The sequence below is a fragment of the Manihot esculenta genome, chromosome 6, assembly GCF_001659605.2.
Source record: "Manihot esculenta cultivar AM560-2 chromosome 6, M.esculenta_v8, whole genome shotgun sequence".
In the NCBI taxonomy this organism is placed as follows: Eukaryota; Viridiplantae; Streptophyta; class Magnoliopsida; order Malpighiales; family Euphorbiaceae; genus Manihot; species Manihot esculenta.
The window spans coordinates 2926970-2942542 of NC_035166.2; the positions used below are offsets into that span (position 1 = coordinate 2926970).

The 15573-nt window shown below is 30.7% G+C and overlaps 1 protein-coding gene across 11 annotated transcripts in view; it reads right to left on the minus strand.

The window, feature by feature from the left end:
• Window positions 1–15573, minus strand: part of LOC110618156 (calcium-transporting ATPase 10, plasma membrane-type) — a 51123-nt gene that overhangs the window by 23074 nt on the left and 12476 nt on the right. For 5 of the 11 annotated variants that reach the window (XM_021761227.2, XM_043957269.1, XM_043957270.1 and 2 more), the window contains 12 exons: window positions 10141–10193; window positions 9699–9849; window positions 9169–9285; window positions 9043–9082; window positions 8091–8200; window positions 7860–7991; window positions 7653–7742; window positions 4409–4478; window positions 2433–2503; window positions 2267–2350; window positions 2103–2180; window positions 1954–2025 (listed from right to left, as the gene is read on the minus strand). In XM_021761227.2, coding sequence (XP_021616919.1) covers window positions 1954–2025; window positions 2103–2180; window positions 2267–2350; window positions 2433–2503; window positions 4409–4478; window positions 7653–7742; window positions 7860–7991; window positions 8091–8200; window positions 9043–9082; window positions 9169–9285; window positions 9699–9842 — 1008 coding nt within the window. In that variant the 5' untranslated portion in view covers window positions 9843–9849; window positions 10141–10193. Of the gene's footprint in view, window positions 1–1953; window positions 2026–2102; window positions 2181–2266; window positions 2351–2432; window positions 2504–4408; window positions 4479–7652; window positions 7743–7859; window positions 7992–8090; window positions 8201–9042; window positions 9083–9168; window positions 9286–9698; window positions 9850–10140; window positions 10204–15573 lie in introns of all 11 variants that reach the window. The other 6 variants (XM_043957272.1, XM_021761229.2, XM_043957271.1 and 3 more) reach the window with 2 other exon arrangements.

Below are 15573 nucleotides of genomic sequence, written 5' to 3' on the forward strand. Positions count from 1 at the left end.
AGTAAGTGTGATCACTAAGTGTTTTATAGAAATTCTGATAGTGGAGTAATTCTGCTTATAGTATATGTGGATAATATCGTTATTACAGGAAGTGACATTGCTGGCATCACATCCTTAAAAGAATTTCTTAAAACACAGTTTCATACAAAGGATTTGGGTTCCTTGAAATATTTCTTGGGAATCAAAGCTATGCGGTGTAAGAAAGGCATCTTCTTATCTCAAAGAAAATATGTTCTTGATTTGTTGGCAGAAACAGGAAAATTGGGTGCTAAGTCTTGTAGTGCCCCAATGACCCCTAACCTTCAACTTACCACAGAAGACAGTAAGCCATTTGCAAATCCTGGAAGGTATAGAAGATTAGTTGGCAAGCTGAATTATTTGACGGTGACTTGTCCTGATATTGCATATTCAGTGAGTATGGTAAGTCAATTTATGTCTTCTCCTACTGTTGCCCAGTGGGATGCTCTGAGACAGATTTTTTGTTACCTTAAAGGGGCCCATGGCGAGGCCTATTCTATAGTAACCATGGACACTCAAATATTGAATACTTTTCTAATACTAATTGGGCAGGCTCGAAAGTTGATAGGAGGTCAACTACTGGGTATTGTGTTTTTGTGGGAGGTAACTTGATCTCATGGAAAAATAAGAAGCAAAATGTGGTCTCCCGTTCTAGTGCTGAATCTGAATATCGAGCCATGGCACAAGTCGTTTGTGAAATCTTGTGGATACGTCAACTGTTGGAAGAAGTTGGGTTCACAAATTCGGTGCCTGCTAAGTTGTGGTATGATAATCAAGCAGCTATCCACATTGCCTCCAACCCAGTATTTCACGAGAGGACTAAACACATCGAGATTGATTGTCATTTTATTCGTGAAAAGGTCCAACAAAAGATAATATCAACAGGACATATCCGAACTGGAGAACAATTAGGAGATATTTCCACTAAAGCTCTGAATGGGACTCAAGTTGATTATATATGTAACAAGTTGGGCATGATTAAGATTTATGATCCAACTTGAGGGGGAGTGTTATAAGTTATAGAAAGTAAATATGTTAATATAGGAAGTAAATATTGATAGATGAGTCAGTGGCTTAATCTTAGGGATTGCATAATCATAGACTTGATTTTCCTTCCTGTTTAGATACTCTCTCATGTATAAATAGATTGTAATCTCTATTGTAAGATAATAACAAATATTATATTTCTACAAAAGGCAACATTGAAGGGTTTTTATCCCATGAACTGATGAAGAAATCTCCAAACAGGAAGGGAGCTAGCTGATGAAATATTGCGCTAGTATAAAGCAAATTCTTTTTCCTATACTCGTATTCCTTCTTTAATGCAAAAGGCATTTCTTACGAATAAAGTTTTTCATCCATTCTGACCCCTCTAGTCTAAGAATAGGAAGATATTTTATATCATAAGGAAGGGGAGAGGAAGAATCTCCGTCAGGTGATACTCCCATTGCCAAGGCCTGGCCCCTCTAGTCTAAGAATAGGAAGATATTTTATATCATATGGAAGGGGAGAGGAAGAATCTGTGTCAGGTGATACTCCCATTGCCAAGGCCTAATAGCAACCTCTAAAGTACGTGTCTGGTGAACAAAGGACATCAAATAGAAGATGTCTTTGAAAATTGAATGGAAGTGCGGAAGTCTGTATATTGTTGCATCTTTTGTGCCTGTATGGTCCACAATTGAAAAGAGAAAAGACGTGTAAAAAAGGTCCCCAAAAATAATGTGCTATGGCTGTACAAATTTTAAAACTGCAACATACCACACTATGGTACAAAGCTCTGCACCCTCATCTCTCTTGAAATATCAACCAAATGTTTCTTAATACCTTACAGTAACTACATAGTTGGTCTGTTGAGAATAAAGTAGACATCATTTTATGAAAAGGGACACAGTATTATGCCAGGCAATGGCAAAGAGAGAAGAAAATGAAATTTACCAGCATAGTGCCACTGCCATCAGCCACTTTACAGCCTGACATCAGAAATGGTTCCCTGGAACTCTTGTGAACCTGCAGAATAATCACTTGAATAAAAAGGTACAAGTAAGCAATTCCACCACATGCAAGGACCAGGTCAAAAAGCTCACGATCTTGCTTTCTCCAGTCATGCTAGATTCATCAATTGCAAGAGAGTGACCAGTGATTAAAATTCCATCAGCAGGTACCTAGAGATGTATTTAGACTGTCCATAAATTATGCTGAAAAAAATAAGTGAAATATACTGCAAAGAATGGAGAGCTGATGTACTCACCTGGTCACCGATATTGAGGGGCACGACATCTCCAACAACAATATCATATATTGAAACATTAACTCTTTTACCCCCTCTAATAACCTGCACAAATGTTTCTTCGTTACTTGCATGCAAAAGAAACAAAATCCAGTCACAAGCACTTTTTATTGTGGTAGAAATGCACCTCCATATGTATATTTCTCTTCTCCTCATTTAGATTTTGGAACTGAAGGGATTGTTTGTAATCACTTACAGCTGAAGACAAAAAGTAAAGAAAATTAAGATTATTGTAAATAAATGAAGAAAGTTAAGGATACTCTCTTCTACAGAGAAATGGCAGCATAAAATAAATTATTTTTATTTTCTTGTGGCAGCGTAGAGTTGAAATTATTTTCCAAAGAACAAGATTAAAATAGTAGTCTAAACAGAGCAAAGTACACATTCATACAATAGATAACGAGACAAACTAGCTAGGTTTAGCACAAAGCTTGTAACTTCTATTAATAACAAAAGATACAAACATATAATATAATCACGGCAATGTCATACAGAACCACCAATGAGGCTTCACTGCCCGTGATTAGTCTTTCTCATCACACAAGATAACTAGTTACTGTACTAGGAGCAAGAAGATGAAAAGGGAGCAGGAAACGACATAGAAATAAGAAAGAGAGATAAAATAAGAGGCGACTTTTTCAATTGTGAAATAAGAAGAAAAGTAGGTTAGAATGGGGAAAATGTAGTGTGTCCGTTTTGATGGGCCAGCTAAAAAACCACTCCATTTTGGGGGAAATTGACAAGAGAAAGGGGAGGACCAAACTAACCCATAATTATTTTGCATTCCTATGGTCAATCAATTTAAGCCAATTTTCATTGGTTTCCAAACATAAAGAAATTTTAGTGATACATCCTTTTCTATTCATTCTTTCCCTCCTATCTCTTTCTTCGATGTCCAATTTCCTTCCTATCAAAGAGTGTAAAATGCAGAGTTCCAATCATTACTATATTTTAGTGATACATCCTTTTCTATTCATTCTTTCCCTCCTATCACTTTCTTCAATGTCCAATTTCCTTCCTATCAAAGAGTGTAAAATGCAGAGTTCCAATCATTTACTATATTGGACAAGAAAGATTACGAATTTCACAAGCAACTAATGAGATAAGCTGTGAAAATGCATCTCGTTGTATCTAAACAACAAAGGAACAACAATGGCTCTAAAACGTCATATCTGCAGAGTTTGTAATAGTAGTGCACAGATAAAAACATTTAATTCAGCAATTAGACTGCAGCTTAATTATCCAACAACCACAATGCATAGAGGTCCCTTCAGCATACATCCCAAAAGCATGAGTACTCTCCAGTATGTGCAGTGCTTGAAGAATATAAAAGGAGAACAAGGTAAGATGGTCAACAAACCACCTATCCACAAAGCCACTATAAAAGAAATTACTATAAATTCTCAATCAAAAACAGGACATGCTATATGCAAAAAGATATTCCCTCCCTCAAAATTGTACTGCCCTTCAACACGCTTGAACCACATTTATTTTCCACACAGCAGAAGCTCCTACTTCAACAAGAAAACAAAATCTTCCCAAACAAAAACCATTAATAATTTGTGGCAAGACCCATAGCAATTTGTCATTATGAACAAACTCAGTTTACAAATGAAACATCAATGATCAACAACCCAAAAAATTCAAAGTGCTTAATACTTGTTCATTATAGTGCTTAATATGTCTTTTCATTACTCATAATTGCAAAAATATAGAAAAAAAAATTAAGGCAAATAAGCACAATCCAAACAAATATTTGTGTGCGCATTTTGCCACACTTGCAGTAACTGATAGAAATTAAATTGATATGTTAATTACCAATGTGCATTAATATGAGCAATTTAAAGGCTTCCACAACTTTATTGAGCTCAAAACAGCCAATTTCGTCTATAATTGAACGACAACAACAATGTGATGACTAATGTGGTAATCAATATTCAATTCATTTACCAGTTTGTACATGCATGACAAGATCAAATTTTAAATTGTCTCGAGATAAGATGTACCCATGTAATATATAAAGTACTACACATTTGACAGTCCAGTGCAATGTATGCTTCAAATATTTCTAATTCAATAGAACACTGCACTTGGATCTCTAACCTGTCACAACAATGACAAGAATAACTGCAAAAGCAATGCTGGCCCCATCATACCATCCCTCCTTAATACCCTGTACGAGAAAAACACAGTAAAAGACATGAAATAACAGCGAAGTAATATCAATTCAGTCGATCAAGTAATGACATAATAGAACTGACAGTGAATGCATGTAAACCAACATTTAACATCAAAACTACAGGATAAAAAGGGTAGGTGGTGCAGTTCTTTTCATACATACCCGTATTGTCATTAAAACAGTAAAAATTCAATTATAGATCAAGAGAAAATTATTTTTAGAAGTTCAGAAATCAAACAACACTCAACAGAAAAACATTGAACATCATCACTTCAAGTTAAATACAGCAAATAAGTAGTCCCTGGGCCTTGAAAAAACTTATACAATTATATCCTAACAGACAAGATCTTACCTTTTACAAACTAATAAGGATATAAGATACTCTAACTCGCCATTGTCACTAGTGTTATGCAAGTGTTTGGTAGAGCTTTGAACTAGACCGGACCAGAATAAACAAAAAGCCAAGCTAGAAATCGAAAAATTGAACCACAAATATATTTCTTATATCTAGATATAATATTTATATAAAGAGAGTACAAAAATATAATATTAAAGTTGTTTCAGTTGTTTTCAGTTTTGCAAACCAAATAAACTAACTGAACTGAACATACTGATATTTTGAAAATCTTAAACTAAACCAAGAGCGAACCCTGAGAAAAAGGTTTTGTTAAAACTGAAATATGCTCAACACTACCCATTCCTACCAATATTAATTTTATGCACTTCTGATTAAGTTAAAGACCTTACTTCACATAAAAAATCACATTCAATAAACATGTATACTATTCAAAACAATTAGGCCATAAAGAATCAAAGAGCTTCAAAATTACCTTCTTTAGAAGGTCCCTTTATCCTACAAGTATATTGAGATATCTATGAATCTTCAAATCAATCCACCAAATCAATTGCTTTCAGAAACACTTCCATTCTATCACTAACTAAAAGATGGCTAAATAGCATAAAGAGCAAATCCATTAATTATGCGAACCTAGACAGACATTCTCATTTTAAATTAATAAATATCTAGAGGTTCATGGCTATGCATCTCTCGTGCCATATTTATGCACACATTGCATATGCATAATCATTTTCCTTCATATTGTCTCTAATTATTATCATAGATGGATAAAGTAGCTAGGATAAGAAAAAGAAGTGATGGAGTAAAATCAAGTTAGGTAAGGTGTGCGATTAGCCAATGAAAATTTTAAGTGCTAGAAGAGGACATCAAAGAAAGGTGAAGATTATGTACTATTTAAAAGGTTCTAAAGTAGACAACATAGGTTTAGCATACAAAAGAGATAGAGAACCACCATAGAGTGCTACACACACTGTAGTAGTGATAGATACTGGATAAGAAAGGAGGGAAAGATATTAGAATACAAGAAGGGCAGTACTGAGAAAAGAGTTGATATATAAAATATTTCAAAAGATATGGCAATAAAATGAGTAGAAAGGAATAAGCAAATTCATATAATTGACCTCAACTAATTTGGATATTATCTTAGTTGAGTCATTTATAGCATAGAAATAAAATAGAAAAAATTATATCAAAATATTGATATCAATCATTTCTTTTGTTCTGAAAAAGGGATGTTTAGTATGATCAAACAAGGAAAAGTTCTTGATATTATGTATGGTTTATTTTTTAGAGAGGATTGGGAAGCTATTCTTAAAAGGACTTCACTATTCTTGATTGGTTCACAAGGAATCCAATTTTTGTAAGATGTTTACATTTGAAAAACTCAATTTTTGTTGAAATAACATCTATATTTAATTATAGTTTGTAGACGACCATTATATTCCATTTAGTTATTTTGAAAATAAACATTGAATAAAATTCCTCAAATATAGACATCAATTTCCATTCCAATTCCCATTCCATTTCAGACAAACCAAATATTCTCTAAGGTCTGTCGTAGATTCCTTCATCCTCCTAATTACTAAGCACCAATGAACGATAGAAATCTTACAATACGACTCAAGTCCCAAGTCACTTGCCTAAGAATAGACTTCCCTAGGCTGAATGGGAATGTTCCACTCCAGCAACCAAACACAGTCTATCAGACCAAAACTTCAACAATTTTTCAAACCCCAATCCTTATTTTCCAAGGGCAAATGGTGATACGAGCAAGGAAATAATACGATGTTTCAAAAGATTTAAAATGAAAAACTTCAAATCATGACAAATCAAGTTACTATCGCTCAATTCAAGGCTTACGAGATGAGAACTATATTTGGAAAGTATGGGAGAATAAGGAAACAAACCACACTCTCTTCAATACATGTGAACACGCAACACAATTTCAAATCGCGTAATACATGTATGGCCAAATTGCATTTAGGTCAATTTTATTATTTTGGTATTTTAGTATTTTGTGGAATTTGTTTTAAATTAATTTGGCCTATATTAGAAGCCAAATTCGTGCAGCCCATTTAGAAAGGAGATTTCTCCAAGATAATTTAGAAAAATGATCTTTAATGTAATTCAGGTTTGATTATTTGACTAGATACCCTTCCTATGTTGTAATTACACCTTCCTACAATAGAATTAGGATTTTGAAAACTATAAAAACACTCTTAAGGTGACAGCCACAATAGGCCAATGAATAAAAATGATATTATAAACAATATTTGGTTCTTCTCCATTATTTAGCAATTTATCAAGGTTTAACATTTGTGGCGTTCTCATATAGATCTCCTCCATGCTTAGTTAACTTATCAAGAATTTCTTGTGGCGTTCTCGAAACTGGAATCGCTTGATTATCTATATTTCTAATCACATTGGTTGGTTAGGGGTGTGATAGAGCAACCTTCGCTTGATTATCTATGTTTTTAATCACATTGGTTGGTTAGGGGTGAGGTAGAGCAACTTTCGCTCTATTATCTATGTTTCTAATCACATTCGTTGGTGTTAGGAGTGTAGTAGAGCAACCTTCTAGAAGATATCTTTATCTTCTTCTTTGTCAAATTGTGTAACAGGGTTTTTTATCGCATATTGGTCCTGGATTCCGCATCACATGGATTGAGAATTTATGGTCCACGCATCAGACACAAATTGGGCTTTCAAAAATTACAAATAGATAAATGATCACAAAAAGCCTCCAAATGATATTTTGTATTGAACACTCAAAATGGTCATACAATTGGCAATGCTTTGTACAAACTCACCTCTGTCTTTATACCCAGCACCAAAGAAGCCACAGCAGCCACCATCAATATGATTAAAGTAAGATCTTGCCAAGCTTCCCAGAGGAACATCTGCAAAATAAAGCACAAAACTAAATTTGATGACGGGTACACCTATAAATTCGATATCTTTTGAAAATGGAAAAAAATCCCGACAAATTGCAGTTATATATCTGCAATAGCAATTACCCAGAAACTCCTCCCTTTTTTCTGTGGATATGTGTTTGATCCAAATGCGTTCTTTCGCTTCAGTAAATCAGCATCATCTCCATAGATCCCCTTCTCAATATTTGTTTTTAAAATATCAGAAAGCCCTTTTATCTGATGCACGCATGCAACAAGAAAAAAGAAGCAAGTAAGATAAAACCTGCCAGAAAGAGTACACAAATAAATCAAAAGAAATATATATAATGAGCTTACCCCCCCAATTTGCTCTAGAAATTCAAGCTTATGGTCCCTTGTCATTGTGGAAAGTTGGTCTTGATCAATTCCAAAATCACCTGTAGGGGTTGCATGTAATTCTACGTTTCCTGCCAGAGAAAAATGAAATCAATCCTAACTAATACACCATTTATGAAGTCCATAAATTAAACCAATAACCCTTTGAACTTCATAGCAATTAACTTGCCACAACTGATGTAGTATAACATACCAAAAAGAGGATGAACAACTTAAAAGCATAAAATGAGGAAAGCAGCGCATGCATGAAACACACAGGGAAATACCCAAATAACTAAAAATAAAACCAATCTTGTTCCATATATATCAGAACAATGGGAACAAATGCAGCTGGGGAAAAAAAATAAAAGCAAATGTGTTCATGATTAAAGATATTGAACTAATGCTTCTTGCACTTGATATTAGCAACAAATTATATATGGATGCTGAAGTTAATTCACTGTGCTAATATTGACAAAGGTATGATAACTATTTAGAAATTTAAAAAAAAAAAAATGAAGGATGACAAAGAAATAATTGACCCGTTAAGAATGGAAAGAAGAGATCAAAGTGCCAACACATCATTCATTCCTTGTTGAAACTATGAGGGAATTTGACGACCTTACTTCCAGCTAAACCCAAAATTGAAGCAGAAACAGTAAGAATTAAAAGAATAAAATAAAATAAAATAAATAATGAGTAGAAACTCAGGGGAAAGAAAACTAAAAACATAAAGTGACTTTAACGTACCAAATCTTTATATATTATCTTTCTATACCACATGAAAAATGCACAAGAAAAAAGCACAAGGACACTCAAATCAAATGAAAGCCAAAGAAAAACTCCCAACTAAAACCACATCATATTATTCATACAATTTAGTCTACAGTTGATTAGCATAAAAATAACAGCAAAACTATAGAAAAAGAAATACCATTTGCTTGTTCCCCAGCTGCTTTAAAACGATATGCAGCCTGATGCAGCAGAAACGATATATAAAAACATAAGTCAATTAAAGTTAATAATGTAAAGGAATATCCGAGTAGGAGAGATTATATACTCGTATGACTTGTGCATGTGCTCTTATCTTTCTTAAAATTTGCTGCTTCTCTTCTTCCTTCTTCAAGTCCAGGGTGTAGCGAAAACGACGAGAAGCATTAAGCACAAGTGCAGCTTGCTAAAGAAAAGCATCTTCCGATTAGCCAGAAAAAAAAAAAAAAAAAAAAAAAAAAAAAAAAGGGAATAGAAAAACTATTGCTACCTTCAAGGAAAACATTAGAGATGAGATAAAAACAACTATTAACATAGGAGACAACCTAATCGGCAGACACCTGTTGCACCAACTTATCTGGGATGAAATTAATACATCAAATCAAATAACAAGGAGCAAATGTTCTTCTGTAATTGCATTGGCCAATGTTTATTAATTCAGTCTAGAGAACCTATCAGAGATTTAGTTGCATCCACCACCAATTCAAGCACCCAAACACATAATCTAAGCACAATCCAATAGAAATATATTCACAAATTACAACAACTAAGTTATACTCGAAATAAAAACACAGTGAGAGAGAGAGAAAATTATATTACCCTCCAACGGCGAAGACGTTCAATAGAGGCGTTTTTAGTACTTAGAATGTCAAAGGGACCGGAGGACTCATCATCGGTGGAGGGGTCTCCGGCCTCTAGATCACGTCGCCGGCGATACGGCGAAGACTTGAACGGACTATCCATTTATATACTGTCGCAGGAGAGATGGCACCGTTAGCCTCTAGATTTCACAATATTTCCACCAATTTTTTCACCATCAAATTAAAAATTAAAAAAGACAAGCATCTAACTCAGATTTTCTACTGATTTTCCTCCCAAATCTCTCTTTCCAAACAGAAATTTTGAGAAACCAAAGCTATGTTAAGCAAAGCAATCACATTATCTACTCAGTTGAGTCACATCCAAACAGAAAACGCGTTTTTAACTTGTAAAGAAAGAGCACTTTCACTTTAAAACGCAGTGAAAACGACAAACAACTTACCGTAAAACGCAAGCGGCTTTTCAATTTCACACCTCAAAAGTGTTGACGCTTCTCTGGAACAAACTAAACATCAGTAAGCCTTCCATATAAGGTTAAGAGATATTCTCGCGTTATGTCCAGTCTTTGGACATTTATGTTAGAATTAATTAATTCAGTTTAAAATTAAAATTAATTTTATAACAGAATTCAAAAATTACTATCTAATTCTCACAAAATATATTAAAATATTTTAACATTTAAAAAATTTACTAATTAATTTTTCATTAATTTTAATTATTAAATATTATAAAATATTTAATATATTCTTAACATTTATTAGTATATTTTTATAAAATTAATAAATTAATTAATAAAATTTCAAAATTATAGTGATTAAATAATAAAATATTTAATAATTAATATTAAAAAAATTACTTAGTAAATTATTAGAGGTATTTTAAAATGTTTTTTAACATTAAAAGATCAATTTATAATTTTTTTTAAAACTAAATATTAATTTTCTTTTATTAATAAATTTTTTTTAACTTTACAACCACATTAAATAGATAGGATTTTTAGTGATGTGTGAAAATGAAAGTGGAAGAAAAATAACTTGAGAATTGATACTATACTTTATTAAAGAAGAGGGAAAAAATAAAAATTTGAATGGAATTTCTTTTTTGTTATTTTATTTAATTTATAAAAGATTATAGAATATGATAAAAAGATATATTAGCATATAAAATTAAAATATAGATTTTCTAAATTCTAAATAATTATTATTTTCTCTGTTTTATAATTATTATTTATTTTTTAATTATCTTAAAATTATTATCTTTTTTATATATTTAATTAATATATAAATTAATTATTATAATATTACTTTATTTTATTTTATTTTTAAAATAATTATTTATTAATTATTATTTTTAAATAAATATTTAAAATATATTTTAATATTTAATGAAATTTAAAATTTTTAAAATAAATATAATCTTAATATATAAATTTTAATATATATAAAAAAAGTAAATTGAATAAAATTATAAGATGAATATTTATTAATTAAAATTTTTCAAATAAAATTATAGATTTTTTATTTTTTAATATGTTATTCTTAACGAAAAAGGTCACTTTATTTTTATTTTTATTTTATTTTTATTAAAATAAAAATTAAATATTATTTAGTATTTGCCCTTTATTTTGTCTTTTCTTTAAAATATTTTTTGAACAGAATATTCGAATTTGACTTTTATATATTTAATGTTTAGCGTTAGCGGTTATTTCAATATAATTCTTTTGTAATTTAATTAGTAGAAAAAATATCAATTATTATAGTCGTTGAGAAAAATTATTTAATATTTTCTTTTTTTGAATTATTTAATATTTCTTATTTAATATACATCAAAAGAATTTATATTACGCAAAACTCTATATTTTAAATATTAATTTAGTCATTTATTTTTTTATTGTTTATTTTATTTTTCATTTAAAAAGTTTCATAGACATATTACGAAATTAACTAGAATAATATGAATTTTAATATATTTTTAATTAGAAATGTGTTGTAGTATTAATATATAAAGAAATTGAAATTTAATATTTCTGTCTAAAGGCGACGTGGACAAATCATGAAAAAGAAAATTAAAAAAAAAAAAAGCTGGGTCACAGGAGTTGGCAACAAGTAATAGAAACATGGAATCCCATTCCCCAAACTGCAAGAAATCAAAGCACGTGGGTAGATATGGTGACACGTGCATACGGTCATGCGACGTGGCCGTCTAGACAACAACACGATAGCTACACGTTTGACGTTTGGCAGAGAAATTACAATGACTTTATTTGTACGTGGTTTTCAATTTTTCAGATCTGGTTTTTAAAGGAGATGATCCTGAAGATGATCTCTGTGTTGAGGTTTGTAGTGAAGTTCCATTGTTTAGTCTTTGCAAGTTTAGTCTTCTTTGTTGGTAAGGAGGGCTCTATACGACTTGATGTTTGGCAATTCCAGAATTTATCGACCATCTCTTTTGAAAATTATTTAATATTTAAATTTAATAAGAATTAAATTATGTATGAATTATTTAAAAATTAATTTAATATTCAACTACTCTTATAAAATTAAATAATAATAAATTTTATAACCATATATATTGTAAGTATATTCATGTTCCTTTAATTGATCGATTATATTATTAGTTTATATATTTTTTTATTATTTATATTTACTTTTTTAAGTAGACGTTCTCTTTATATTTTAAAAAATATTTTTTAAAAATATTTTTTAATAAATTATTATTAATAATTAAAAAATAATATATTAATATATCTTGATACTAGCAATAAAATTATACAGATTTAATCAAAATTATGATAAGTTGGACATAAACTCTCTTCCTCATTTACAATATATATATCATTTACAATATTTTATATATAGATTTATACATCATTATATACTTTAATTAATTTTACACAAAATATTTTAAATATTTTATCAAATAATTATTAAACTCATTATTATATTATACTAAATTTAGTCTAGATACATTTTATATAATTAATTAAAGATTTTATAATTAGTATTTAAATAATAAATATTAATATTTAAAGTTATAAATAATACTAATAATAAATAATTATGAAACTTTAAAATAGTTTAAATGTTAAAGCTCATTATGAATTGGCTCAAGATTATAAATAAGTTTGTTATGAATTGAATTTGAACTAAACTCAAGTTTAATAATTTTTTCATGAATCAAACTCAAGCTCATATTTAAGGCTAGAGTCGAGTTTTTAAATTTTATTGCTAATCGAGTCTGAACTTCTCAAAGATTAGCTCGACTCAGTTTGATTATACTCTTACCTAAAGTTATAAGAGATTAAAACGCCAGTAAGTTTCACATCTCTCTTGAAACCTCTACATCATATGGCATAAAGCTTGAAATCCTATGCCTGGATGTTTTTTTATAGTCCTCTTGAGTTCGTTTATCTTGTGCTTAGATTGAAGGAGGGGTGTTACTTCTATAGTGAGCAAACTCAATCCCTTATCATTTCTCTTAAATGAACAACAAATGAACTTTAAACCGTGACAGGCATAATTGCTTAAGTCTGAGGACAATCATCAGGCTGAGGAGCAAAGGACCAAGGAGGTGGTTGTGTGAGGTTGTGCTCAAACCATAGGATAAAAATGACAACATCTATGATATCGCCTGGTATGAGTCCCACGATTCTCTCTCAGTCATTGTTGTCATTGATGGCTCTATTGAGTTATTCGATAGTATACTTCCTCTTGTTAAATACTAATCTGTAATTTCTAGATATATGTATCTTGATTAGTGTGTAATTAAGTTCAATATGTATTTTTGTTCATATAGTAGTTATTTATTGTGCTTTATATACTTAGACTCATAATTACAGTTCATATACTTGTGATTCAATAGTCACCCTTGTACTCCTATACATATCTCATATACTTTGTGGTTTGATAATGTAAGTTAAGTGAAGTTTATAATCATTTTCTTCCACTAAGTTTCTTTTCTCTAAATGTCTCTTTCTCTCCAATAAAGCGGTATTAGAGCTTTTGGTTACTTGGCTGAAAAAGTTGAAAAAAATGGCTAGCAATATTCATTTCTTGTTTCAATTCCTTTATCTCACTAATGTTATGAAAGTTGATGTATTTGTATGACAATTTTACTTAGCTCACAAGATGCATAAGGGATTGTTGATAAAGGTTATACTCCATATGAAGATAAAGCATTATTGACTCAAAATGAGAAGGATAATTTTGCTAAGATAAAGAAAAATGGTCAACAAGTCCTTGCTCTTATCCAGCAAGGTTTGAACGAGTCTATATTCATAAAGGTGGTCAATGCTACCAACGCAAAGTAAGCTTGGGAGATTTTAAATAATCTCCTTTAAGGAGTTGACAAAGTGAGAAAGGTGCAGCTCCAAACTCTACGAGGAGAATTTGAAGTCTTGTGAATAAAGAAACTTGAATCATTTCAGATTTTTGCTCAAGAATGAAGTCCATAGTAATCCAAATAAAGAGATATAGAGAGTCTGTAGAAGATGTTAGTGTGATGGATAAAATTCTTTAATTTTTGCCACCAAAATTTGATTATGTGGTATGGGTCATTGAAGAATCAACAGATTTAGACTTTGTGACAATTAAGGAATTAGAAGGAGAATTACAAGCTCATGAAGACATAAAGAGCTTTAAGGGAAAGTTTTTAAAACCAAAGTTTATTTGAATGACGGTAAATGAGAGAAAAACCAAAGAGGGTAAGGATGAAGACAAGTACAAGGTTGTGGTTGATGACACTTTCAAAATAGAAGAGGCATAGGTGATTATGACAAGCACAACAATAATGAAAAAAGTTGTTAGATATATAAAAGTCATGAAAGAACAAGAGGAAAAGGAAGAGGCAACAATTGCAAATTAAGTAAAACGAGGTATCACAAATCTAATGTTGAGTGCTATAATTGTCATAAATGTGGGCATTATTCTTAGAAATTTTTCAATATTACTAATCATGTTGAGGAGAAAGCTAATATAGTTGATGACAAGGTGGAGTTAGATGATCCAGCTTTATTGCTAGCATTCAAAGATATGGAGAATAATAATGCAAGTTTATAGTTTTTAGACAATGGAGTCAATAACACATGAATGGAAACAAAAAAAAATATTTTTATAGCTTGATAAAAAGTGTATGGCAATATCTAATTCGGATACTCCTTAGCAATTCAAATGTGTAAAAAATATATTATTTTAATTTCTTCAAAAGATGAAAGCCATAGACTTATTACTAATATATATTATGTGTCTAAACTGAAAAATAATACTTTGAGTGTGGCTGAAAGAAAGAAATAGAACTATTCTTAACATGGCTAGAAGTATGTTAAAAGCTAAAAATATACTTAAAGAATTTTGGTTAAAGGTTGTTTCTATGAAATTTATTTATTTAATATATCTTTAATAATAAGCGTGAAATAAAAGACTCCCTACTAAGCATAGAGTGAGTAAAGCTTAGGGTCAACTACTAGTGAGTTTTTGAAATCATTGTATATGTTCATGTGCCAGAACAAGAAAGATCTAAGCTTGATGATCAAGTGTCAAGCATACTTTCATTAGCTATAATGCAAATTCAAAATGGTACAAGTTGTGCAACCCAAGCAATGGCAATATAGTGATAAGAGGATATATTGAATTCAATGAATAGGTAATTTAGAATTAGGAAAAGCAAGAAGAAGGTTGTTTATGACTTCTTCCCATATTTTGAAGAATAAAGCTAATAACCCATGGTGCTTATTTAAGGAAGTCCAAATGGAAGGTCACAAAAGATGAAAAATATTCAAGAACTCTACGATGAAATTGAAGAAATTACTAAATATTATGATAATTTATTTTATCTTCTCAGAGATAGCGAGCTTTTAAATTTAATGAAACTATAAAAG